The sequence below is a fragment of the Apteryx rowi genome, unplaced genomic scaffold, assembly GCF_003343035.1.
Source record: "Apteryx rowi isolate R43461 unplaced genomic scaffold, aptRow1 scaffold_650, whole genome shotgun sequence".
NCBI classification, from domain to species: Eukaryota; Metazoa; Chordata; class Aves; order Apterygiformes; family Apterygidae; genus Apteryx; species Apteryx rowi.
In genome coordinates this window covers 343335-371037 of record NW_020450928.1, presented here as the reverse complement: position 1 = coordinate 371037, position 27703 = coordinate 343335, and the positions used below count along the sequence as shown (strand labels likewise).

At 39.6% G+C, this 27703-nt stretch overlaps 1 protein-coding gene across 5 annotated transcripts in view; it reads right to left on the bottom strand.

The window, feature by feature from the left end:
• Positions 1 to 27703, bottom strand: part of DIP2A (disco interacting protein 2 homolog A) — a 128364-nt gene that overhangs the window by 83692 nt on the left and 16969 nt on the right. For all 5 annotated transcript variants that reach the window (XR_003256484.1, XM_026084811.1, XM_026084812.1 and 2 more), the window contains exon 2: positions 11085 to 11156. Coding sequence is in view for 4 of the 5 variants with exons in the window: in XM_026084811.1 (XP_025940596.1) it covers positions 11085 to 11156 (72 nt within the window). In the remaining variant the exon portion in view is untranslated. The remainder of the gene's footprint in view (positions 1 to 11084; positions 11157 to 27703) is intronic.

Here is a 27703-nt window from a genome sequence, read left to right as displayed (position 1 = left end):
TGACTGGAAACCTCCTGACTGCTGTGGCACCCTTCACAACCTAGAGAGAGGAAGAGGAGGGAGGACCCAGAATATACTGACCCACTATCCTTAAGGGTCTTGGTGATCCTTTTCCCTGTGTCCCTAACTGAGGCCTGGAAACTTTTCACCTGACTTCAGTGATGTGCAGCATGTCTCAGGAACAAGGGCACAGGGAGAAGCAGTAGCATCGCAGCAAGCAGAGTATCTACAAGTGCATGGAAGCAGAATTAACACTTGTGGCAGATGCTGTCCCCCACCCCTGTCTTACAAACTAGATGATGATCTCTTCCGTTTTAAAGAAATTCCACTTTTGAATGTTTTATGGTTCCTCCTTCCCTCCCATCCAAGAAAAAAAAAAAGATATTCCTCTATAAGGTTCTCATCTTTTCATTTTGAATGAGGCCCCCCCAGACTCTCCGTATTACTTTTTTCCAAGAGCCTCCTCCAGTCATGTTTTGCTGAAACTTGATCAAGACTAATGCTCCCACAGTACTGTCTGGAAAATGATGGGGAAGAGGGACTTATCCTACAGGCCAGGGCCAGCAACACCTACACAGGGCTGTTTCCCATTCCAACCTTGCATCTCAACTTCTTCAGAGAGAATTACAGAAGAGAAACACTAATGTAAGAAGTATGGAGTAGCACCTTCATATGGTCACAACAGAAGCCCCTCAGCTAATACCTAACACCAATCTCCTCCTCAGTACAATATGATCAGATGGAAAAAGGACAAAGGGAATTTTAGGGCTGTTTTTCCTGCTCACACAGTACCCAGGGAACTGGTCAGGCTGTAGTTACTAACACTAGCTTTAAGCAATCGGGACAACTCTGGATAAACCAGAAAAGTTGGCTGGTACTGATAGCACCACGTTTACTTATGATAAGCCCTTTGTTGAACCTCTCTGCTGTTGAACTAATATGTAACTAATTCACATTGGCCATTACCACACCCTTCTGCAAACACTTTGAGGAATTCTGCAGTACGATTCTTCGGGGCAGCCATCCAACTCACATAACCCATTTTACATTGAGGAATAAACTCTCCCTCTGCTATCCTTGCACATAATCCACCCCCTCTTCTGCTGACTCTTGAAAGCAAATAGCTGCAAAGCACAAAAAAGGGGGGGGGGGATAACATCTAAGATGCTTATTAATGTTTTGGGGGTTTTAATGACCCAAACGAAGGAAAGCCATAAGTGGCAAGTTTGGAGCAGAGGAAACTGCAAACCAAATCATAATAAGGTTTGTGCAGAAAAATAGTATCTCTCCCCGCATCATACAACTCCTGTGCATCCACGGGTTCTTCATTTGTAGCAGACATACCAGCTGGTAGGAAAAAAAGCCAGCCTGTTGGACTCAGCATCACATGGCTACCAAGCAATACTACCACTAACGATACTGGTCATGTTTTAAAATTTCAAACTGCCTCTATAAAGCCCACGCTTATAAAGATGTTGATGTAGTAGAAAGTATCAGCTCTTGGGAACAGACTAGCGAGTAGAGGACGCTGACTGAATAGCATTCCTTTTTTAGACCTCAAAGAGCTCCTTAGAGATCTGGGAAAGAGCAGGCTAAAATCACTTGTCCTTATTTAAAAAAAATCTGAACCTTTTTTTTTTAAACCTAAAAAAGATTATCTGTTTCCTTTAAGACTATTTTACCTTAATTATATATTTAAGTAAAGAAACTCCTTCTCCAGCTGAAATATAAGAAAGCATTAGTAACAAAAGTGAAAGATATCTCAAGTATGCTTTAGTGTATCTCGGATCAGAGCAATATGAAAAGTTGGCTTAACTGATACCTTTTAATCTGTTTCATGATCTTAACACCACACTACATTTAGATCTCATAATATTAAGATATCAAATCTATTCACAGGCGTGTTTTTATGGTATTAAAGAAGCTATATACTTAGGTTACTTGTCATCTACAAAATGCAACATTTAGGGCCACATTCAACTTAATGAATCAACCTATGATCTGCTGCTATGTATCATTTTTTCTGCATTTTTATAAGTATTTTCATAGATATTTTATCTTAATAATGAATATTAGAAACAAACTTATTATTTTGTTAATGGCAACCAATTTGCAGATTTTTGTTCTCATCGGTTACACTATTACTGTAAGAAAAAGTACATTGAGAGACATACAAGTCTCTGAATATCAACCACAGGCAATCCCCAAGACAGCAAATTTGCTAGCTACCAACAACAATGCAAAACTTAGCACGGTCACAGTTAATTTTTTTGGATAGTGGTACTGGGAACTTGCCCTCAAACCTTGGGCGGCTTTTTTTTTTTTTTTTTTTTTTTTTTTTTTTTTTTTTTTTTTTTTTTTTTTTTTTTGTCCTTTACAGTGTCAGGAGATTATACTTTATGCCAGATTTCACTTACCTAAGTTTTTTCAAAATTACTGTTAATCTGGACTAACACTCTGGGTTCACAAACACTCAATGTCTTGCAAATAACAGCTCTCAGAGGAAAACATAGAATATGTGTTGTTTCAAATATATAAAGTGGAAGTACGTCTAGCTTAGTATTTACTCTCCATTCTTGTCTTCTTTATATTTGCTTTATTGTTACTTATCATTAACAGATAAAGCAGCAGTGGCAGTTGTACTATGCTTAATTTACTACTTATTTATTTTCTTCCAAGATAAATTCATAAAAGTAATCTTAAAAGTATTTGACCAAGATTAAAGACATTTGGAACTTCACGTGAAACCTAGTAGTCAAAGAGATGATCAGAGGAAAGCAAGGTGTGAAAATTATGAGTGTTAATTTGGCACAGATAGTTCTCACCAAATTGTCATGTCTGTTTTGGTACATAATGAGAAACTAATAGACAGACTAGTTCACAATGGAAAGATATCCATATTTTAAAAGCTGTCTTCACAAGGAGGTCTATCGGTAATGCCAACAGATATTCTTTTGGGAAACACACGTACTTTTTGCAAGAAATCAGATTCCTAACTACAGGAGAGTCTCCAGACTTGTCAGCCCACCATCTATCGCAGACAATTCACTACAAAAGTATTTGAAAGACTTGATAAACAGAAGGCCAGGTAATGTTTTCTTTGGGAATTGATGTAACAAGAGAAAAGCTTTGGCCTCCAACTTGAAGGTCTTGAAAGACTGATGTCACAGCAAGAGAAGCTTCCTTACAGCTGATGAAGAAATGGTCCAATATACACTTGTTCTGCTGGTCCAAATATATTCACAAAAACTTTGAAAAGTTAACTTTGCATGAATAGAGTTTATATACTAGATGAGGTACGCTTTGCCCTCTCAGCATTAAAAAAGCCAACATGAACATGCTGTCATGCATTCTGGCTAAGTGAAATTGTGTAGCTGATCCAGAACAAATCTGTATTATTGGATGATTCAGTGCAGATCCGCTCCCGATTGCAAAGCTATAGCCTCAAACAGAAGCAATTACCTTCATGACATTACATGTCTTCCCTGCCATCTCCGGATCAGATGGGCTTGACTTTATCTCATTTCTGCTTTGGCTTGGAACTGTTCTTGAATCTTTAAGATCACCAATACCTACCATGCTCCTCTTTACTAAAGTATTTTAAGCTTTTATAACAGTTCGGGCTACATTCTATTAACTTCTCCAACTGCTTCCAGAARAGAAGAAAAAAGTCACCACTTGTTGCTTAAGAGAAACAACTTCTGGAAAAAGGAAGCCCATCCCAGTTTTTTAATCTCACCAGCAGAGCTCTGCCAGGATTTTTCTAGCTACCAAACTGAGATCTCTCTTGGATTCACTCAGAGAATAACCTTAGAATTCATTCTCAGTGTCCTCACAAACTGTAAAAACAGGGAAAAGCAGGTTTACATATCTTTTTTCTCCAGACATACAGCATTCATTTAGGCAACAAAAGTTGTCAAAGTGTCTATCATCTGGGAGGAGTATTTTATTATCACAAGACTATTAAAAACACATCCTAGTGGGGAGAAAACACCTTAGAGCTCTCAAAGAATGAGTTTATATTATTACATTATAGTAATGAGTATTCTTAAGAAGCACTGCAGAACACTTTTGAACTTTAGCTGACCTATCTATTGCACCAGAGATGAATTTCCAACAGCTGACAAATAGATCTCCGGCTTCTAGCCATTTTTTGCTATACTTTTTCATTAGTTGGTATTTTGAAGACTTAAAGACCAAATAATCCTTCATGCGAAGAAACCACAAATTAATACAGGGAAAAGGTCAATGACTTCATGGCATTTTCGTAAAAAAATCTTGCACATCTGACTTTCTAGATTAAGATATTTTAAGTGAGTTTTGAACTACTGAGACTGATTCATTTTCAGGAATTTTTCTGCCCACACTTCCTTTCTTTTATTTGTAGTATTAACCTTTGAACATTGCCTCTTATCCACAACTTGCAGAAGGCAGATTCTCAGGTGGTACCAACTGCAAGGCAGATTAGCACGCCAGCTGTATTCTGCCAGAGTAAGCAACAGCAACAATGAGAACTGGAGACCACACGGATACGCGCACACGCTTGAAAAAACTAGTGGAACGCAGCACGTACTGCCAAAATTCACGTAGGTAGCTACGAAAAGAATCAATTCTTTGGCTGCTCGTGATGCAATGGTGGCTGATACGAGAGGTTGCAAGGAGTTCAGGGGGTTTTGCTTGCTTCTAAAGACCGGCATCTACATCAGGCAAGAAAGTCAGCACTCATTTTGGGTGTAAACGCTACCACAGCCTGTGAAGGAACTGGTTGAGAGACTGTAATTTTTCCTATAACCACAGCAAAAACGCTCTGGTTTGCCAGTAATACTTCCTCTCCTGGAGTTGACTCATAGTCCAAATTTTACCGACCAGATTTCCTACCTTGAGGTTCAGTAGGTACAGCTACTTCTGCTGAGTTCCTGACCACCACAGCAAAATACAACGTAATGTAATACTGCAACTCTAACGGTTTAAGAATATTCATAAGGTGAGCCTAATAAAGAGGTAGTATCTTAATTAGATCGACCTGCGTGGTCGGAGGAGCAGGGGAGACGAAAACAGACTTCCCAGGCATACAGATCTCTCTCTAGCTCCTTTATCAGGATTCCCCCACAGGGACAGGCGGAACAACTGAAATGGTAAGATACAGCACATAACCTTTTCCATGTTAACAGTAGTGCTAAGCTACAGAATCGGTCTTTAAATAAGAATCTAGCAAATCATTTACCAAAAGATCTGCCCACCAGAAATTTGGAGACATTTCTTTCAAAGCCTCAGTAAAAACGCTTCTGCTTTGAGAATGAAAGGAAAAAGGGCACGGCAGAACCAGGAGGTCAGAGGGATGGGCAGTTCTTGGAAAGGCTCTGCTGGCCGAGACTTTAAAACTACGGAAAATATTTGTTTCTTAAAGAAATTGCCTTCACACCTGGTAGGCGAGCAGGAAAGCAGCACCATAGCTGTGCTAGCGCCTCCACAGTAATGCATATTTAACAAAAGGAAACACAGATTTTGCTTCCAAGTGACTGACTGGTTGCTGTCAGAACCTCGGAGGATCTTATTCTGTCTTTCCCCTTGGTTAAAACAGTTTCGTAATGGTTTCCAATGCCTGGAGTACCAGCTAAATTCAGGTAACCATTAAAAAGAAATCTACATTTACCGATACATCATATATGAATGCAAAGAAGAAATAAGATTTATTGCACATTCAACAACCCATCATGATATTCCACTTCCTGAGATGAAATTTTTAACATGTCAGTGACAATTAAAACTTTACAGGTAAAAATTACCTCTTCCTGAAATTCAATAGGAAAAATAGACAGTGCCCTGCGGCACACCAGCTTGCCTACTTCATAATTTCATTAAGAGAAAATAAATGCTCTCAAGGACACTTGTGTCACTTCTCTCTGTCCCTGACACAAGAGGTCAGCTATAATCTGTGAAAAGTGTGATTGTGACAAATAAAAAAATAATAAAAAAAATGCTGTGCTGAATGTCTTTTAATATTTTATTTTTTTTATAACCAGAATGATTATAGCTGGTACCATGAGCTTACAAGCCTACAGTGGCTGAAAACGCTTCTCAGGGGTGGTGAAATTTGTTCCTGTTAGCCCATACCCTGAGCTGGTTCATCTTTCAGACAGAGTTTAAATATTCCTCAGAGTTTTGTCTGAGATCTGGGTGATGAAGGCTGACTGACAAAAGTCAGATTATATCAAGGGCTACTATTACTCAATATATTTTTCTGCTTAAATTCTTGTATAGTGCATCTGTCTGGCTGAATCAGTGGAAAATAACACATTTTAATTAGTATTTGCCCATAACTATGTAGTTTTATGGTTTCTATGTGAAATCTAGCATTTCCATTAATTCTTCGTAACTGCAGGTTTGGATTTAGAACGCACAACAGAACATACAGAAACTTAACTCCTGAATACTGCTACGTTCTATTTATTTTTACTGTTAATTGATAACATGCTTTATAGCCATTCCTGTTTTTTCTGTTCACCAAGCTCTCTGTGGGGTTATCTCATGCTGCCTGTGCAATGATCTGGTTCCCCACATATTCATCCAAACCTTTATCATATTACAGTAGAAGCTTAATCCAATCCATTTCCATCGGCATTGAAAAAGAGTAAGTCTCCTCACATGGTTCGTTTTTTACATCTCAGCTGAGGTGGTTGAAGATAACAAATTGCACTTCCAGAACTCTCATCTCAAGAGCGGGTGACTGTGCTTTAAGTCAAAAAGGTTATACAAATTGATTCATAACTGTTTAAAACAAACAAAAAACCTACCTGTGTAAATCTGAATCCTATGATTATGGACATCTGCCTTCCAATTTTGTAACAAGGCAGAAGTATCGCTTACCCCACAATCTTCTGTTCATGTTCAAGCCTAAGTTGGTGAATCTACAGCAGACCTCCAAGCGCTATCATGTGGGGAGTCATCCCCTCCCTTCAATTTTTAAGCCACCTCTTTCCAGAGTTGCTACCAAATCTGTGCCACCTTTTGTTCCCCCTTTACAAGGAACCACATCAATATGAAGTCCTACCTCAATATCCCTAGTGTTTTCACCTTTCTTAAACTTATTCTAACCAAAACTTGTATTTCAAACAATTCTTCCTGCATTCCTTTGTCTGCTTTCATGCCTCTACCCAGGAATTTTATTCCTTACATTTCACCAGCATTCTCAGCGTCCAACCTACATTTTGTCAAAAGCCTTACAAATCAGCAGAATTGTCCTACCAGCTCAAACTTCCCAAAAACACAAGCAGAGCTAGCTGCTGATGCAGTATAAGGAAGATATTGGGTGCTGAGAAGTTCAAGTACTGACATATAAACACCAGACAAAATTAACTGGTCATAAACAATCTTTACTTCAGCGACCAACAGAAAATAAAAGATGACAGCACGTATAAAAGAAATGGAGACCAAATCAACTTTATAAAGACATGAAGGTCATGGGGGTGGCGAAATCAGAGAACAGGATCTCTTCAAAGCTAAACCACTGGCATCTATCAGTCAGCAAACCTTGATGGATAACGGGAAACTTAATGAATCCCACTAGGAATACTGCTAGGCACAGAACATTACCAAAAAAAAAAAAAAAAAAGCCCATGATCAAATTGTTAATGATCAAAAAAAATTACTCCATGCACAAAGCCACTGGGACTCCTACACATAATTTGAGCCGTGCTTAAGCTGTGTCAATTAACAAAATTCAAAGCTAGAACTGGGTTAATGGAACATATGTCAGGAAACTGAAATAAGTAGTTAGCTTAGGGTTTTAAGCAAACTCAGTCTTTTTGCCAAAGCGTCCTTCTTTGGGCTCAGAGGCAGATAGCTCACCCACTCTGTTTAGCATATTAAAGCTAGATTCCTGTCATCTTAATGCAAAGCGAGGCAAAAGCGGTAAGCAAATTAGGTAATCTGCTACTTAAGAAATATGGTGTCAAGCAAGTAGGACAAAACATAGAATGAGCTATTTTTAGCCCACTCCTTAAAATTATTAGGAAAGAACTGGATGAACAAGGAGACTTTTTTTTTCTTTTAAGAAGCAGAAAGCTAAAGGGACAGAGAAGTAATGCATATTACCTATGCCAGCCTAAATTTTAAAGTTCAAATTGCACCATTGCTTTCTTAGTTGAGAAAAGGCAAACCTATGAGATCACAGCATGCCGTTGTCCCCCAGTTTTCCTAATGCCATCTCCTTAGGATATGTTTTTCTAATATTACTGTCCAGAATGTTAAGGTGTTAAACTTGATTATATGAAGTCAGTTCTCCCGAATTAAACACTCCTGTTTGGAAAACCTCAAGTATGAAAGAGAAACTTCAATGCAAATATTCTATAAAAGTGCCATTAGACTAGTGTTCTTCCTCATTTTTCGCCCCCCAAAGCCATCTAACAAGTCAATTCTGCAGTCTCATACACTGCTTCAGCTGAAAGGGTTCCTGAATTAGCAAGTTACCTAAATATAATATTATAAAACACCTTCCAAAGTTACACATGTATCGTAGAAGTCTTCTGGGCCACACAGAACTGAATTTGTTTGGTCTGACATCCACGCAAACCCTACATATTTCTAGCATAGGAGAGTGTTTGTACAGCAATATCTTCACATCCACTAGTGTCAGGGAGTTTTCCAAGTGCTGCTAGAAGCAAAAGACGGAAGAATTTTATTCAGCTTTATTTTAACAGGATCACTTGATTAAGATGAAAAAGTCCTTGCCACATCCTAAGCTACAAAAGCCTAACCACATAGGAATCAGTGATGCTTCTAAGACAGCGAAACTTGGGATATTATGTGGAGCCAGTAGGATTCATGCAGAAAAGGGGAATGTGGATGGTTTAGACTGCAGCCTAGGTTTAAAGTTAGCTTAAAAAAATGACTGAAAGACAAAATGCTGTGTTTTTCTAAGCTACTCTTGAGTGCTCAAAACTTGAACCATTTGGGCAAACAGCTTCTCTACTTAAGGGTTGAGAAGAAGAAAAAAAAACAAAACACACATTATCAACAGAAAAGAGAGAAGCCGGAGAAAATCAAACACCTATGATTAAAACAAGAGAGAGAAATCCAAAAGAAATTACTTTCTAGTAGACAGAGTCAATTGACAAACCATTTTTAGTGTCTCTTTATCCTCACCCCAAACCCACACTTAGCCTGATCTCAAAATCTTGAGCTAAGCTGATTCCGGGGACCAGATATTTTGAACAGAAAATTAAGTCACTTCCTTAGAGAAAAATGGTGTAAAAAGGAGGTGGTGTAGCTGGTAAAGATAGAGCTTGCTGTTGACTGCAATATTTCTCCAAAAAGTATGTATTCAAGGAATGAGCCATTTTATACAGATGAGTTAGGTTCTGTGTAGTCTACAGAGGATTATAAATTACCCTCCCATGGAGAAGCTACAGCTGGTTGCAAAAAAAAAAAAAAAAAAAAAAAAAAAAAAAAAAAAAAAAAAAAAAAAAAAAAAAAAAAAAAAAAAAAAAAAAAAAAAAAAAAAACCTAAAAAAAATCGGATGATGACACACTAGGATCATATTCCAACTGCTACATGCCAAACACGCACTGTAAAGCTACCACAATTCAGCAGTCAGCAGAAACTCATTGTGACCTGGAATGAATAGGTGGTTACTAGAACCAGCACGTCAACCTAAAAAACTTACTGCCACTTCTTCTGCCTAAGAGCGTCCAATATCTATTTGGACAGTAAAGGCATTTTAGGAAGAATCCAGGGTGCAGAATCTTTCCTGTGGCAGCAATACCCTCAAATCTTCAGGGAGATTATATAATCCATGAGCAACACATTCCCACACACCAGAAGAAGCTGAAGGTCTGGTTTCAAATGAGGTTTCCTCAGTGAAAGTTGAAACCACGTGAAAAAGCCTTCAGGAGTAAATGGTTGCTGCCAGATCAGTTATGACGAAGTTGACGGGGGGGGGGTTGCCCCCTTAAAATAAGGGCTATGCAGCTTGGAGACTGGAGAAATAGTGGAAACCACCATCCTGGAAGAACTAGTGAAGTGGAAGGAAAACTTCCGGAGAACATAAAAACGCTGAACAGACTCAACTCTCCCTGACAAGAAACGAGAATGAATCTTTTGTCCATCCTGCTACACAGAGCCACAGGGGTCACTGCACTGAGATTTTTAAGAGCAAAAGAAGCTATCACCTAGTTCAACTGTTTGTAGAGCAAACTGGCCAGAGGTGCTCATTCTTGCTCAATAATTTCCATAAATCAGAACCGAAACAACAGCACCAGAGTCACAGCATTTTCCCCCTCTGTTCTCTGACATAGCGTTAACGTTGTGTTCTTACAAGATAACGCCTGTAATTCTTTTTATCTCATCTACTCTACAGTGTCTCATTATCAATTCCACTTTTCTTGGTCTTCTCACTTTCCCGTATCTTAACAGGAACCTCTCAATCTATAGAAGAATTGTTCAATGACAGCACAAAAGCTTTAACCCAGAGTGATTTAAGTGTCCTAGCATAATTAAAAAAGAGTTGCACCTCTAGCTTTCTTGCCATTGAAGAAAGTCTGATAATAACCAGCTGAAGTATATAGCAGAAAAGTCATTATTTCGAAGAAAATATGGAGAAAGTTAAGTCTTTGAAAGGAAATATCAATTAGTAAATGCCTAAAGTAACTCACTGACAGAAGTGAAAAACACCCATGATCCAACAACAAAATTGAGTCTGCCATGTTCCCAAATTTGAAAGTTAGCTGCATGTCTGTTGCTAATGCTGGTTTAAAAAGGGGGGGGGGGRGGGGAAAAACTGACTAGCAAGCGTATTCATTTAATGAAAACAGCAGACCTGCCATTTCTTAGATTTAGTTCTCAAACTAAAGGAGATTTGCTAACAAAAATGTTACCACTTAACGTTTCACATAAAGCATCAAAACATATTTTAGACCTCGGTTGTCTTCTGTACTTCTCTGTGAGATAGCACTTTTTTACTACTAGCTGGATACAATTTGAATCAAGTAACGTTATTAATTCATCCATTCTATTTAATAAGGACTTTTCTGTTCTACATTTTCACAAATTCAGTGTAAAAGACGTAACCTATAAAGTCTCTTACCTTGAATGAGTGGTATGTACCGTGCTAGCAGCTTTGCCCTTTTCTTTTCATATCCTTTCTGAGTGATGTCTCCTAAAGGAACAAAGAAATAAATTCATATTGCTTTGAACAGTTTTTAATAGCTTCTCATTCACACGATACCTCTGATTAAACTCATTAGCTTTGAATAAGTCACATTAGCAACTAAGACGCAGGCAAGTCAAAGAAACAATTCATTGTTATACATGCACATGCAGTGCTATCTGGCCACAACACGAAAATGAGTTTTAACTCTCTTAAACCTTAGATTTTATGCAGCACAGGAATGGGGTTTTTTGCCCGCAGCACCCGCGTGGAGCCTGGTTCTGGGTATATTTGCCGTAACGCTGAACGCAGCAATTCCACAGCAGCACAAAGGATTTGCAGTGCGATGTAAACCAACAAAGACAACGCGCTTGATTCTGCGCTGTTCTGGGGCACCAGAAATTCTTACGATACCAAGGCTTGAGAGAACATGCTTTAGCGCGCGTCTGTGTGGCACCTTTCAAAACTCCAGGATCTCTTGTCATCTACTCCGTACAGCACAGCATGTCAAAGGCTCTTCTTGCAAATTCGGGGAGGTGATAATGTTTCCAGTGCTAGTTTTTATTCCCCGTTGTAATCCAGCATCGTATTTTAAACCCATATTGCACAGACTTCATTGTCAAAATGCGGACATGTCTTTGTGCATAGTATAGACAAGAACAAAATTACTACAGAAACCCACAAGCAATTTTTGGACACCTTTTATAATCCAGTACTTCCATGCTTCTACCACCAGACCAAAAAGGCTTTCTGCAAAACTAGCAGCAAGTGCAACAGAAGGTCTTATGAATGATCTTAACGCATTTTCTAGATTTCTGCATAGACAAGACATGAAGATAGTGATCTGAAATACAACCTTAAAACCACTCCCCGCTTCTCAAAATTCACACTTTCACAGAGAAGGTGAGATACTACACAGTTCCACTGACAAAGTGGACTTTTATCCCTCTGTATTTGGGAAACGCATCTCTGCGGGAATATAACCAAAACCACAGGTATTAAAAATATTTAACGATGTTTTTGAAAACATATTTAAATATAAGCTGAATTTTAGAACTGTATAGAAGCCTGTATGCAGATGATTTTCTTGACTCTAATCGGGACCCAAAAGTCAAATCTTTATATTTAGATTTTTGCTTCTAACACATTTCTTCCAGCAACATGTTAGTGAAAGAGCCTATCAAACTACTGGGGAAGGGGTAAGGAGGAGGAGAATTGCACGTATAACGGCCTACCACCAGCCATTTGACTTCTGCCAAAACCCAAACTCTTCCTGACCCTATCGAGACAAGGAATCTAAATTTGTTATCTGGAAACCATGAGAGAGAGGAAAAAAAGTGAGCCTTGGCATGCTTGGTGATTGAATGGATCTAGGATTTGCATTCGACAGAACTCCCAAATTATTATTCTGGGGCCAGATAAGGCATGTACAAGGCCTCTCTGATGTTGGTTCTCAGGCGTCTAGTAAGAACTGACAATATACTGCAGATCTGGGACATAACTGGGTATCTTTGCGCCCAAACTTTTTGGGAAGCAACCAGTAAAATCAAGAGTTATGAAACCAATCCAAAGACAGATCATGAGCCACATGGGCTTCATTCCCTTTGGAACTGGAATTCAGGCTATAAAATATTTCTAAAAGCAATGGTATTACTAGTACCTGTCATGTGAATTCAGCTAGAATATTTGTCTTAATATATTGGAGAACATTTTTCATGTTGTCCATAGCAGGACACGTGCTAAACATTTCCTCAAAGACCCACTTCTCTCCTGCATCGGTGTGCACTACTAACACAGAAATCACTCCATCCCCACTTAAGTGGTGAATAAGCACATCTACCATTAAGGTACCGACAATATGCAAAAAGAGGCAATGAGAGGTTGAAGGTACTGTTCCAAACAGATTTAAGAAAAAAGGTAAATTCCAAAATGCTTCAATCATTGCAATTATTTTGAATATAACAAAACAGAACACGTCAGTTTTTAACCGAGAATCCTGTCTAAATATTTCATATCACAAGCTTTGCACAGAGAACAAAAATACTTTGGGTATCGCTTTTCTTCAGCGGAAAAACTTTTAGTAGACATTAAGACTAAAAATGTAATACAGGAATTAAACTAAAACAAAAAGAAAACTGTCCAGCCAGATTTGTGGCTGAGAAAGGCTGATCAAAATGACAAAGTACATTCTTTAAATAAATCATTTGTACAAAGTTAAAAAAAAAATTACCAAAAAAGATGTTTGTTCGTCCCCACAGCTGAAAAAGATGCAAGAAACACCCGCCAGGAGAACAGTCCATCTTAAAAGTAATCTGGAAGGCTAAAGCAATTTCTCCCAGGAAATGCAATAAATGACAAATCCTGAACATGACATAAATTTGCCATACCGTAACGTCAGCGAGGACAACAATTTTCACAGCTCTGTGAACGATTCAAGGAATCCTTACATCAAATCTCTGCGCAGATCAGTCACCTTGCCAAGAATCACCCCTAACTGAAGAGGTCTGCTACAGAGCAGATCAAAACAGAGGTAGAAAAGAAAGTCTCATTTAAACTAGAACATCTCGAACTTTTGCTTCTTACCACATTTGCAACCTCATGGATTTTACTGCAGGAAAAAAAGGAATGCTGGATTAAAGCACTTTCCTTGAACCGTGCTAGGAAAAGTCGGAAGTCAAGAGCATCTCTGTAGACTTTYGCAGCCCCGCAGGAAAGCCTGACGCTGAGCAGCAAGGATTTCTTTGTTCCCTTCTCCAAAGCTCGGGTGGTGGGTGGATTCCTCCCTGACAAGTGCTGCCCACCCCCCTCATCCACACGGCCTCGGTGGGATTAACCCATTGTCTGGGGTTCTTTGTAATCCCTCACCTCTCCCCCCCAAAAAAAAGAAAAAGAGGCTGAGCCACATCTGGTATGTCAGGGCCACAGCTGCTGTCATTTAGCCTCACTTTCTCCCTAGTTATTAGGTTAGACAAAAGCAGCCTAATGTTCCTCGGCCTCGGTGAACCAGCTGGGAACTCTGCCGCGTAAAGCTGGAAACTGGTTTGGATGGTTTGAGCTGGCAGTTCTCTGCCTGGACTACACATGTATTTTAAAATACGTCAGAGGTTCTAAGAAAATTAGTCTGGATTTTTATGTTCATCCTTTTCTTAATTAGGACACGAAGAAGCCGCAATGCAGTTATCCCAAGCATGTCTTTATCTCACAGTGTTAGGGCTATAACAAACAGAATATTAATGCCAAACCAAATAAAAATCAACCTGCATTTTATTGGGTTTGCATGGATTATTTTTGATTGGACACCCGCTTTCCAGCTTCAAAAATTTCACCTAACTAGTTCTTAAATTCTGAAAAGTAGGTCAACATTTAGTAAGTGCCTCAGTGCTCTTCAAAAATGCAAGAATAAGAAAAAGCACGTGATTCCCTGTCTAGATAGGGCTGCCACACTTACTCCAATTGCAAAATCCTGACGTTGTAATCTCAGTTATGGCAACCCCACACACTGGATAACAACGCTTAGAAAAAGATTGTTTACCAGGAACTGTTTATGCACGAGCTGCGCAGTCTGTAAATACAGCACACCGTACAGAGGACATTTTTTCCTTTTACATCCCCAGAAAAGGACATGCATGCAGTGCATGAATACGCAGGGCAGAGCACACCCAGTGCCGTTCCAGCTCCTTCCTACCTCTGGGTCCTTGCGGGAGGGACTCCTAGAAGGCTTCTGGTGGAGAAGAGAAGATGTGCGAGATGCAGACAGGGGAGAGCAGCTCAGGGAAGAGTAGGCTTGCTACCAAGCAAGCAACTTCTCCTGCCTGGGCACTGAATAAGGATCAAAAAACCATCTTCCCCTTGCAGATCTCACAGTGGATCTTCAAGGATTGCACTGTTTGACCGTTTGTGAGCACAGTCACACTCAGGTCTATCAACTGTTGACAAACCACTGCAGGAACTTTTGCTGGTTCCTTCACTGTAAAGTGAAAGTACACATATGCACAGGTGTGGACACTGCCTTCTGCCTAAACAGGCTGGTTTTTGATGGTTTAAACAGGTGGGCAAATTGCCTGGCTACAGCAGAACCCAGAAGTCAGCTGTGAGAGATTTAAGGTAAATCTTTGGTGTTTCTGGGGACAAGCTGTCTTTGCATCTGAAAGATCTGTATTGCATTGCTTCATTGCATTGCAGTGCTGCATTGCTTCATTATTTTGAGTTACTCGCTTCAAAGTCCAAAACAGCAAAAATCGGGAAAGAAATAGTTACTCTGAGATACACGTCTGAGATTTCTGCCCACTGTGAAAGCAAGGATAATCAAGGCATTTCCAAGAACTATGATGAGAGCCAACAAAAAGAAAAGCCAGTAACAGTTGGTGCTACAGCTGGAGAACCAAAGGATGGCACTGAGGAACGCTGAACCGTGCAGCCATTGGATGTAATGGCTCGGTTCCCAATGTTATCTGCCCTCCAAATTGTAAGTAATGTGCCAGCCAGTCCTGAGGAAATTGCCCATGAGGGAAACATAGGAAGAGAGAAAAGCAAGCAGCTCTGCAGCTCTGTGCTACCTTCACAGGGCTAACTGGAAGCTGGAATTGGTACGGGCTTTTGAATCACAAAAAGCTTGTTTCTCTAACGTTACTACATTAGACATGCAGGGGGGTAGCCACCCATTTTAACTGCAGCTCCCAAGGCGAATACTAAGTCCTCATTGGAAGTCAGATCTATATTCTCACTCATATATGCTATGCCTCAAGGAATGCCAGTCACACGCGGCTTCCCAGCTTGGGAAACCCGTAATATCTAATTTAGTACAGCACCGGGATAGACAACATTCGGTGCGGAGGCTCTGAAAAAGAGCAGGGTGCAGCACTGAAATACAGCAGGACAGCTGTATTATGCCTCAAATTGTTGTCACAAAAAAAACAAAAAACAAAAACAAAACAAAAAAACCACCCTGCTGCTTTCAGGAGGAAGAGGAGGAGGAAGAGGAAGTGCTCTCCTCGGTGCTGAACCCTCTCAGCAGTCAGGGCAGTGAAGCACAACGCCTCTTCCCACTGCGGCGTTAAAAAGCTGGTGCAAAGGCAAGGTCAGTATCTTACCAAACAGAGAACAGCTCTTCTGTTAACACCTCATACCAAAACAAAGACTGAGCCTCAATGTTTCCTCCAAGGACGCAGCTTAATTGAAATTAAAGTCTCGAAATCAAGCATTAGGAGGATGTTTCCAAAGTCTGCCTTACAACACAGAACATTTTGTTCTGAAGAAGATAAAGTGATATGAAACAGGTGACTGAGGTCTTGATCTGCTCACTGACTTGCAAAAACCACCACCTCCGAGCTCCATGGAAAATTTCATGGGCTTTTCCAGAAGATCATCATGCAGCTTGAGCTCGGTGCTTAAACGTGCTTTAAGGACTGACCTATCAAGCATTTGGAAAGACACATATCCCCTTCCAAGGCGGCAGACGTGTCTCACATACAATATACAGTTACAAGTAGTTCAAGGCTGAAATATGACTTTGAGGAAACTTCCTGAAGAGGAATCGAAGATTGAAATGACAGTTCTTAAAGAGAAACTGGGAAAATTTTGGAACGAAAGGGAGAAGTTGCAAAAAAGCCTTGCAGAAAGGAAATACTCTTAAGAAAACTAAGTGGTTTATAGACACGTTTTCCCCATATACACACCCACAGAACTTGAAGCCGGGCAGCATATAAGTGCACCATCAACAGGTTCTGGAGAGTCACAGGTTGCTCTCACATGAGAGTCTGCAATCATATTCCTACTATCACTCATATACATTTTATGACAATTTAAAAATAAAACCCCAAAGAACTCCCCCAAATCTACCACTAGCACCCGTTACAAGCTTCAGTTACCTGCTACATGTTCTTCTCCCAGATGCCTCGCTTCTCTAAGTGCGTGAGATCAAACTAATCAACAGGTGATTGGAGAACTAGAAGATGAAAATTATCGCTTCCAACTAAAGTGCTTGGGCTCTCCAAACTATGTAGAACCCCACATCTGCTGCAGTCCCCAAGATATTGTCTCTGCTAGATCTATGCTAGATCTATGAATTTTTAATCAATAGCACATTGATAAGCCAGCAGTACATTTCTCGCCCATCTGTAAAACACCTAGTAGCCAACAGCCTAGCTTCTGTTAAGGAGTCTTGGTTCTGCATTTTCAGGCACTCATGCTTTTTCCGCTTTCAATATTAACTTTCCAATTCTTTCCCTAAAATTGGCTAACAGGCTGTATTTCCATGATTAGTGAACTTTATAGCCAAAAACAAACTATATATTGATTAGTTATACTGTTAAACTTTTTTTTTTTTTTTATTTATGGAGTGGTAAGTACATCAGTTTCTATTTGCTCTTCTATAAAACACTCATGCTTTCCAGTCACTGCTATAAAGAAGCACTTTTATCATATAATCTGAGCTCCATTCTGGAGCTCAATTGCCAGTGACAAGCCACAATTTTCTCCATACAACATACCTTCATTCCAAAACTCATTCAATAGCACAGCATTTCAGCCACAGCGATAGCTCAGCTTAAGTTCCTGTTGCCTTTGAAAAACATAGAAAACTGCAGCAGCACAAGAAGCACGTGAAGCTTTAGCCCCAAATGTCCAGAAAAGAATACCTCTATATATCTAACAGTTTGCAAAATATTTAAACAGAAATCCATCATCCTGAATCATCGCAATTTTCCTAAGCAAAGGCTACGAGATTGGTATTTTAGTTTAGCTTGCATACGATGAGCTAAGGGAAGACTGTGAGAAATCTTGATTACAGTCTTTCATATTACATGAATCTGTCAAAAACGGAAGAAGTGGTGACACCAGATCACTCCATATGGTGCCGGGTATGACTAACTTATGTAAGTCATGCTATTTCTAAAATCCTATTTTAAACAACCTGAGAGTATCAAGGTGCCTTTTAAGCAACATTTTAAGTTTAGCACAACTTCATCAAGGAAGCCTGGTGTTATCACTAATTCCTGATTTGCAATAAAAGAAGTTCACCTCTCTGAAAGAATTTAGCTTTCCAAAGGCCAAAATCTGTCTGCACACTAAGGCACTAACATGGAGATACATCGCTATTTAAATGCATACAAGTTCTTTAAATCATTGCAACACAGAATGAGGTCACTGAAATATAAATTCTAGAAGCTCGGCAAATCTTGACTAGCTAACTGCACGACTTCCTTAATGACCTAAATGTAAACAATTTTACTGCTATTTTAGTAGTAGAAGACTGGAAATTTTTCACTTCATGTCCAGTTGCACAACGGGATTATCTAGCGTGCAGATTAATCGTCAAGTGTGCTTCGTCTTGACCTGACTTTGGTCTGATGCAGCCAGTGGGAGCTTTGCCACCAACAAAGCAATGCAAAATGTATTAGAAAATTCCGTTCTGACACAGATCTAGATACCACCTTTTCAAAATTTCAAAGCAGTTGCTGGATAAAGGCATTACTTACATTGTAGAAATTAAAAAAGACAAGGGGACTGAAGTATATAGTACAACAAGGATGAGAAAAGTCTAAGTATCCCATCGTACTCTGCACTGCACAAATCCGTACCATAAATTGCGCGTATGCTGAAAGACTAGATAGCCAGTCTCTTAAATACTGAGCGGCCTGACTCTAAGGCATTATTTGCTTCCTCTGCCAGGAGTCGGGATTTAAGAGGGAAAAAAGAAGGTTAAATAATTGGATCACAAAAGCAACCTGGCACATTTCCAGGCTCACTTAGCCCAATTAATGAATTGTTCTTATACTGCTTCAGTAAATCCTTAAGCTCACTCCGCAGGGAGACTGGAAAAGCTCAACCCCTACTAATTTTGTTCTATCCCATTAGCATTCTCTATAGACTAGAGAAACAGATTGACAGATGTCAGCTATATTCACATCTGTAGGTGTACCAGGCTGACACCGGCTCCTGCTGTTACAATTCTTTAAAAGCTGGTCCTGTTTTAGATAAGTCGATACGAGCTTCCCTGCAATGAAGCATACTCTTATCTACTATTGTACTAGAGGGACAAACGAAGAACCATTTCCATTAAGTCCATGTTAAATTAGGGTTTGCATTTTCACTGAAGATATAAGCTTCGAAATATAAGTTTGAACTGTTCGAACAGAGTTGGAAACGTAAATGCATTTCCAAACCATTTCAACTCCTGCAACTTCATAACATTGAGCATTTTTAAGTATGAAAACTGGTTTTTAAACATTTACAACTGATATGTCCCGTTGATTAGAATCTTCACCCAGAGGTTAAAAAACATAATTTATCAAACCAGAGAGCGCTTTCATACCACATTATTATGCAAATCATGAATGCTGCCTCCTTTAACAAGCTGAGGAAAGCTATGGGCAGCCGGTGGGGGGAATCATCTGGTACATAGGGAATGTGCTGTCTGCTTCCCACAAAAGCAAACAAGAGAAGTTGAACAAACAGATTAGCAATGGTTGAGCACATCAATGAATAGCATATTTTAAAATTAGAGCTAAAAATACGTTCTGACATACGCGGATGAAAATTGCTTTGGTAAAATACAAAAATGGAAAGTTTTTAGAAGATGTTGCGTGTAATGAAATACCACTTTCCTAATTGTATTTAAGAGAGGAACTCAATATAGCCAAAGTTTCAGTATACTGCAGAGATGAAAATACTTAGACTTTATGATTGCGACTTCCTAGATGCATCAGGAATACAATACGGAAGCAGAATAATTATGCCTGGCATGCAATAGCCAAGTATTATAGTGAATGAGGCCAGAAATAATTGTTTGGACCAAGTCATTTTAATCTCAAGCATGCAGAAAGGAAGGAGGGGGGGATGCTTTAATGGGTGCAAAGACATTTCATGGTGCTTCCATGGCTGTAGTGTCCAGGAACAGCCTCAGACCACAACTCTATACAGTTCTTATCACAGAAAGACTCCCTGAAAACTCCTGCCCCAAAGATCCAAACCCAGAAACAACTGACTATAGAGATATGTGAACACAAAGCAAAACATTTTCTATACTACCTTTTGCAACAATATTAATATACATTCCCCTCCAGTGACTCTGTAAATAAAGGAAAATTACTGGCTATATACAGTTTTCTCTGTATAATTCTCTCTATATATTTCTCTATATAATTTCTCTATATAATTCAGTTTTCTGAATTCTATATAGTTCATATTTAACTTTGTAATAAATGCCTTAACCATGAAGTCATCCCTTACCTTGAAGGCTGTGTGTGTAAAAATAAAACAGGATATACGCATCACAAAATGCTGTTTAGAAGTGTTAAGTTGTTATAGCTTTCTTTTTGCTCCAAGTCGTCACTTGTTCCTCTTTCACCTCCCCCATACGCTCATGATACAAGGTACCATTAATGAGCAAGATGGAGCCATTTCAGAATATTAAAATTCTTCACCTTGTATTAAGTTTCATTCTCCTGGTGCAATGTCAATGACACTAATTTTATTTTCTCTCCACAAATGACCAAGAGGCTGGTCCATCAACTTTGTTCAAAATTCAGAGTACATTCAAAGCATACAAATAGAAATCACATAACCTACAATATCTAGACAGCATGCAGAACTCTAAGTTATTTAAACTTTGTAAATTATTGAACTTTTTCACTGGATTTCTAGTTCTTGGTTTCAAGATTGATTAGTTACCTGACACCACTTTACCAAATCCTCACATGCAAAGCCCAACCTTATTTTTAGAACAAGGTCAAAGGGAGTTAAAGTTGATCTTGAAATAGTTACGGGGGGGCAGAGGGGGAAACTGGCTACTGTGCATTAATAAATTTTACTCTGAATGTAGTCAAGATTTCAGATTTTTTAAAAAAAGTAGTATTTATTTTTAAAAAAGTCAATCTTCATCAGTGTCCATGGTAAAGCTACAGAATAATGTAATACAATATCATTTTCCCAGGAAATCAGACCTAGCTAAAAAGACTTAATATTGTATCTAGTTAAAAATCAGCTGACGTGATTGCAAAAACACTGAGGAAATCATTCACAGGGTTTTGGATGAACTACAAAAACGATAAACGACACTGAAAAACTGAAAAGAGAAACCAGCTGAATTATTCACAGTGCAAATCAGCTGGTACACACGCACGCCTCCCATAGCAGAAAAAACATCCATCCCTATAACAGCCAGAATGCTTCAGCGCTTAAAAGCTCTGGAAGCCCCACTAGAGGTTCCCATGATGGGTAAACTTATTTACATTAGTAAGTACTGTTTTGAACAGAAATGAAATATGCAGTTGAGGTTAGGCACCTATATATGACCAGCACACACAAAGTATCTTTCCTGACTGATTTTTCAGTGACCAGAAAAGTGCAAGAACGTGGCTTGTGGAAGCCTATCTCAGTTACTTGTAAACACAGGAGCAGTTCCTTGCCGGTCCAGTTCGTCACGCAGGATGCGCCATATATGCTCGAAGCCAACATCTGCCAGGACTAAGAAAAATTAAACTGATCATCTCGCTCAGACTTTCTGCTTAGGAGGGTCTTATCAAGCATCAAGCATGTTCCACCCCACCCCAGGCTCCTATCAGTGCTGGTTAAGGATGTGTTGGATGTCTTCTTTTATTGCACTCCTCCCTGCCAGCTGTCCGTTTTGCTTATCCATCCCCACTTAATGCCCAAACAGAAGCCAGCAGTTTGCTACTGATACTAGGGAAATTATTTCCTCCACAGGAAGATGCTGGGGTTTTTTTGTTTGTTTTTTTTGTTTGTTTTTTCCTAAATGTCTTCATATCCTTAACTTGACAAATCATTCTTGGAAAAAAAAATACTACAAATGTATTCTTTCTGATGAAAAGTTGTGTTGCATGGCTCCTTACAGCAGCAAGGACAAAACTTGTGGCCACTGCCAACTCCAATTGTACTTTTTTCCTCACTGACCTTGTTAGAAAGAATCAAAAACAAAAAGCCAAATTCAGTGTTTGTAGCATTCAGATCTTAAACACACAACTATCGCCCTGCTTTGTGTTGAACTTTACACACCGCTACCATTTTATTGCTGAGGCAGTGGCTAACCAGGAATATTTTCTATCAAATAAGTTTTGTTAGAAGTAATGCAATGCATTCGTTTTATTACATGAAATATTGAATGCAAACAAACTTCTTTAAATTGGCTACTACAGAAAGACGTGTGTTAGGGAGGAAAAGTGGGGGGAAAAAAAAAAACAGGAACAAAACAAAACAAGACCTGTTTCCACAGTTTCACCTAAAGAGTGATATGCATAACCCAAAGGCTGCAACGTGGCCGAGATGCTCCTCTACAGTACAAGCGCCCTCATTTATCAACGTGACAGTGATGCAGAAGTTCAAAGTAATCCTGTAGAAGAGGATCCGGGAGCACCACTAGGGCAATAAATCTGCTTTCCAACGAGTGCCACTATCAATTAGGTAGGAGAGATATAATCTTGCTGCATTTATTAAACGCTCCTAACATAACCAGAAGTTGTCTGCTGTCAAATTGATGGCACTCTCTAAGATTCTTCTCTATGGTAAACTGGGTATTCAAAACTTGAGACAAAAGCTTAGAATAAATACCACGGCTAAATGAATACTAGTGCCAGCACAAGGCGTCAGGGCTCCTCCACTCAATAGCATTTTGGACTTATGTCAGAATAAATTGGCCCAATCAGGGTTTATACTTTTTTTCCCCCAGTACATTTAGGAGCATTGCCATGGGATTAGCTTCTAAACTGACCTTAATTATTGAGCAAAGACCTACTTCTTTGAATTTAAGCCTGATCAAAACTGAATGCTTACTTGATAATTTTATAAATGTAATACGAAGATCGGGTCAGCCAATTTCATGTCTTTTATTCCAGCAAATTACTGATTTGCTTTTAATCAATCCGATAGCATTATTTAGTTTAACATCTATAGCTCAGCCTTTGCATGTATTAAAATAGAAAGGTATTACCTTTCTCTTATAATTCAAATCTATTAACTCATGGACTTAAATTACAAGGCAAAAAACACTGAGATTTTAGGCAGATGGACCTGACCAACTGCTTGGCTACCTGGCAAACAACCATTTGTTATTCACACGGTGTGCAAAGTCTGATTTCAAACACAATTTCCCGGGGTTTTTGTTTGAATGAAGCTCCGTTCCATTACTAGGAAGGAAGCGTTCAGTGGCATCCCATCCCCGTTTAGCAGATACGCTGCTGGAAGAGCGTGTTGAATCGTGAAAATAAAGATAACATAGGAAGCATGAAGAGGATATTGGCAACTCAACCAGGAAGTCAAAGTGGAAAAAAAAAGGAGAATAAACGGGCATGGCATCTTTGCTTACCAATTATAGTCTGCTTAAGCACAGGGAGCAGTTTCTTCTTTTGCTGTTCCATTCGCACTCCACTAAATCCTTGATACATGTAAGCGACTGCCATCAAGAATTACAGCAGCATTTTTTCTAAATAGTCACTTATTTTACATAACTGCTCCAATTAGCAGCTCAAAATCTTCACTTGGTTGGAATACAAATGTCAGCTAAAAGACTGATCTGGAACAGGAAAAAAACCCTGAAGTTCGAAGTGATTTAATTTAGCAAAAAGACATTCTGCAATAGTCTGGTACAGTTTTGTAGTTGCTACTCAAGAGTTAAGAATTTGCACAAACACAGCATTTTTCAGAATGGGAATTATGACTAGTGACCTGTTTTTACACCTCGATGTTCAACGGATTAACAAAAATAACTTGTATTGAGCTTTGTAAGACTTCCCCAAAAATGACGGATTCAGCTTTTAGAAAAAATACATTCCTAAGCCATAATGGCTCCTCCCCATCTCATGCAACATTCCTTAAAAACTAGTTTTTATAAAGCAGGATCAGATACATTAAGTTTATTATTGACAGAAAGACATAATCCCTGAGCTAGGTCCTCAGTATTGGTCAACACTGTAGAGAAGGTTTATCTAGTTGATACTCTTCCTAATGCAGGCCTTTAAACTGCAGTGGGCTTTAACGGCAAGTTCAAAAGTTGTGTTTGAACAACAGTATCATTAGGAATACATCTCACCTTGATTTCAAGTATTCTAATAGCAGAAAAGGTGTTGCAGTATTTCTTGTCACTAAAAACAGGTGCTTACTTCTCATGTGAGGTTATGTTTCCAGACGCTGCCTCTTACTGTTCCCTGCTGTGACAGCTTTGTAGGCCTCATCACCTTTGCTTTCCACGGAGGCACTATCTAGCTTCCTTCTGAATGAAGTCAGTCAAAGCAGAACTTGCAAGCCTAAATCCTTAACGTATTCTCCTATTTCTCCGCATCGTCTCCATCTTTCCGGGTTGCAGGCAGCAGAAGCAAACAGCTTCCCAATAGCAGATGTGCACACACCGTTAGAGAGCTGTTACAATCTTTTAGAGGAGTTCTGCTGATGTATTCAGTGAGAACATCAGCTGCCTTGGCCAGTGGTTCACAAACTTGCTGTAGCCGAAGACCAAGAAAACTGTCAAAGTTCTCCCGCAGGGCATTCAGGTCCTCGCATCTCCCACCCCTACTCCCTCACTATCTCCTCTTGCCCCCATGGCAGCTATTTATTACTAGGTCCATATGAACAAGACAGATTCACAAGTGTTTCCTATTCACAGACTCCTCATCCTGTCCTAGGATATGCCCATCTCTTATCCGAAAGATGCCTGTGTTATTCAGTGCATCTGAATTCCCTCCGAGTCATCCATTTAATGGTTCTCTTAAAGCTGTGGAGGATTCCTTGACTTCTTAAGCCTTTTTCCTGCCTTGCACAAGCTATGCCTTCCTGAAGTAGTTCCTCTCTTCCGGCTCTACTGAAAAATTAACACACGATTATAGAGTAATTCATGTTAGAAGGGACCTCAGGAGGTCTCTGGTCCAACCTCCTGCTACAAGCAGGGTCAACTAAGAGGTCGGAATGGGTTGCTCAGGGCTTTAACCCGTCAGCACTTGAAAAACTCTGAGGATGGATGCTGCACAGTCTCTCTGGGCAACCTGCTCCAACACTTGATTGCCCTCGTGGTGAAAAGGTTTCTCCTTACACCCAGCCAGATCCTCTCTTGTTTCAGTTTAAGTCCATTGCCCCTCATCCTCCCTCCATGCACCACTATGAAGAGCTTGACTCCATCTCCTGGATAACCTCCTTTGAGATATTGGACATCAGCAGTTCAGAAATCTCCACTGGCCTTCTTTTTCCCCTTTATCAAGAACTTTTGAATACATGGTGCCCTCGGCTGCTGATTTAAAATGGTCTCTCTCTAGTAGACAAGGCTTAACATTCTCAATTACTGCTAAAAAAAGGCATATAGCATCTTCTACCCCTTCCCTATCCCTAACAGGGAATTTCATCAAGTACTTTAGCCTTTCCCAAACTGAGAACTCTACAATTTCCATATGGTTACAATCCAGTATTTCTCAGGCTTCTTTTTTCTTGATATATTCTTCTTTCAGTCTCAGTGTGTCATAGATATTTTTATTCTGACCTTTAGCTCCAAGTTTCTAATTTACATAAGTTGACATTGATTTCTATGTCATGCATCTTTATAGTTACTTTTGGTAGGCATCAAAAACAGACCTTAAAACAAAAGTCACCCCTTTAATTATTGTATGTTTTCTTTGAGTGACTGAAGATCTCTCCACAGGCACACGTTGTCCTGTGAATTGGGAAAAAAAAAAGAAAAAAAAAAAGCCATCCAATTGAATCTTATCTAACTTTCAAAAGACTCTTTAATGTTTCTGTGCTCAGAACCTGGGAACGACAACATTTTTAACTATAGAGGATAGTTCCTCACCTGTTCTTGCAGTGTTCATACCTTTAATTTTCACCCGCCTCCAGTTATGCAAAATAGAATCGCCCTAGTCATTATAATCTGCCAAAGTAAGCCTCTGGTTTCTTGGTGGCCAATATATTACTTTCCTGAGTCTGGGAAAATAATTCTCTCCAAATCGGGTCAGTGAGAACGATGACTACTTAGACAATTCACTGTATTGTCAGAGCTTGTTTTTCCTAACCACAATATTTTCTTCTCACAGAAGCCACCAATACAGTCCTCATATGGACAAAGTCTGGCTTCAGGTCAGAAAGGAGAGAGCAGTCATCCACTGTTGATCACAGTGGGAGAGTGGCTGCAGTATATGGAGTACAAAACTGTATCTCAAATAAAAGATCATAGACTTTCTCTCAATATACATTTGCAGTCTCAGCAGCAGCAATAGGCAGGAGAAAATCCTAAAAGGCAGCATGTACTTAACAGAAAAGAAAGGGCGTAACAAATAGGAAAGATCCTGAGCCAAGACCAAAGGATACTAAGGAAGTAGGATCTAAAGGAAACAGATGAATTTCTCCAAGTATGTCAACACAACACAGAGGTCAATTGAATAAGTATTGCTGCTCAAAGAACCACTAGCCCTACTTACGTTTCCCAGGCACTGCATCTTTCTATATGTCAGCCTTAGAACGTGTGTGATTACAAGGTATGCTGAATTAAATGACTAACCTGGCAAGTTAACAAAAAACCAGAACTATTCACTTTGTGGCAGATAGGTTTTCTGTTCAGTTAATGAACTGACATAGCTTTTTTTGGCACCASCAAGCTGTTACATCTTCTCAGTCCCTAAGGGTAACTGGATCCTCATTTTCATTACCCGCACTCTTTTTCAATTTTGAGATCCCCCCCCCACAGAAATATTAATAAAACGCACATAAAATGTAATTGTACTAGAACAATCACGAGTGCTGAAGCCAGATAACTCATTCAAGAGATTTTCCTTATTTTTTTCACGTGGGCTTTCTCCATCTTCCTTTGCATCTTGCCCATGTCCATACCATGCTGCTTTACCCACCAGTTAAGCCAAACGTGGTAGGCACATTTGGTACTGTTGTTATTACTGCATGTGTTGTTGAAAGGACATTTAAATGCGCTGAAGATTGTTTCAGTTCATTAAGAGGGAGGCCGAGGAGGGGTGCGGCAGCACAACTATTTTTCGCTCTGGCAAGGAGGCGAAGGGTGCGGCTGCGCGGTGCAGGATTGCAGCTGGAAGAGGCGGGCCTGCTCCCCTCCAGTGCGCCCCGGACAACGGCTCTGCCCCAACTCCGCAGCGGCTCCAGCACTCCGACCCCTCCGCAACCTGACTGAGCTTATCAGCCCTGCAGAAACAAATGAAGAACAAAAATGGGACGGGCAGGGAGAATTAGTCTTCTTGTAAATTAGTGATTGGAATTGGCTCATGGAAAGGTCTGTTGAGTCCCACAGTCAGCATGTAGCACAACATCCCTTGGCCCAGAGTAAAAGAGGAAATATCAAGCAGCGATAGACTATTTTGCCCTAGCCACCGATGAAATACAAGTGAAAAGTCTTCAGCTCAAGAGCAGACATTTATGGTTTTTCAAGCTCTCCTACTACCACCAGCTTTCACAACACCTCCTTAGAAGCTATCACTAGTAAGTGATTTCTCATCACTTAATCACTTAAAATCGCTTTATTAAAATGAGATTGCAAGCAATCCCTTTGAAAGGATATATAAAGGTTCACATATTTGATGCCATAAGAGTGAAGCCTAGTA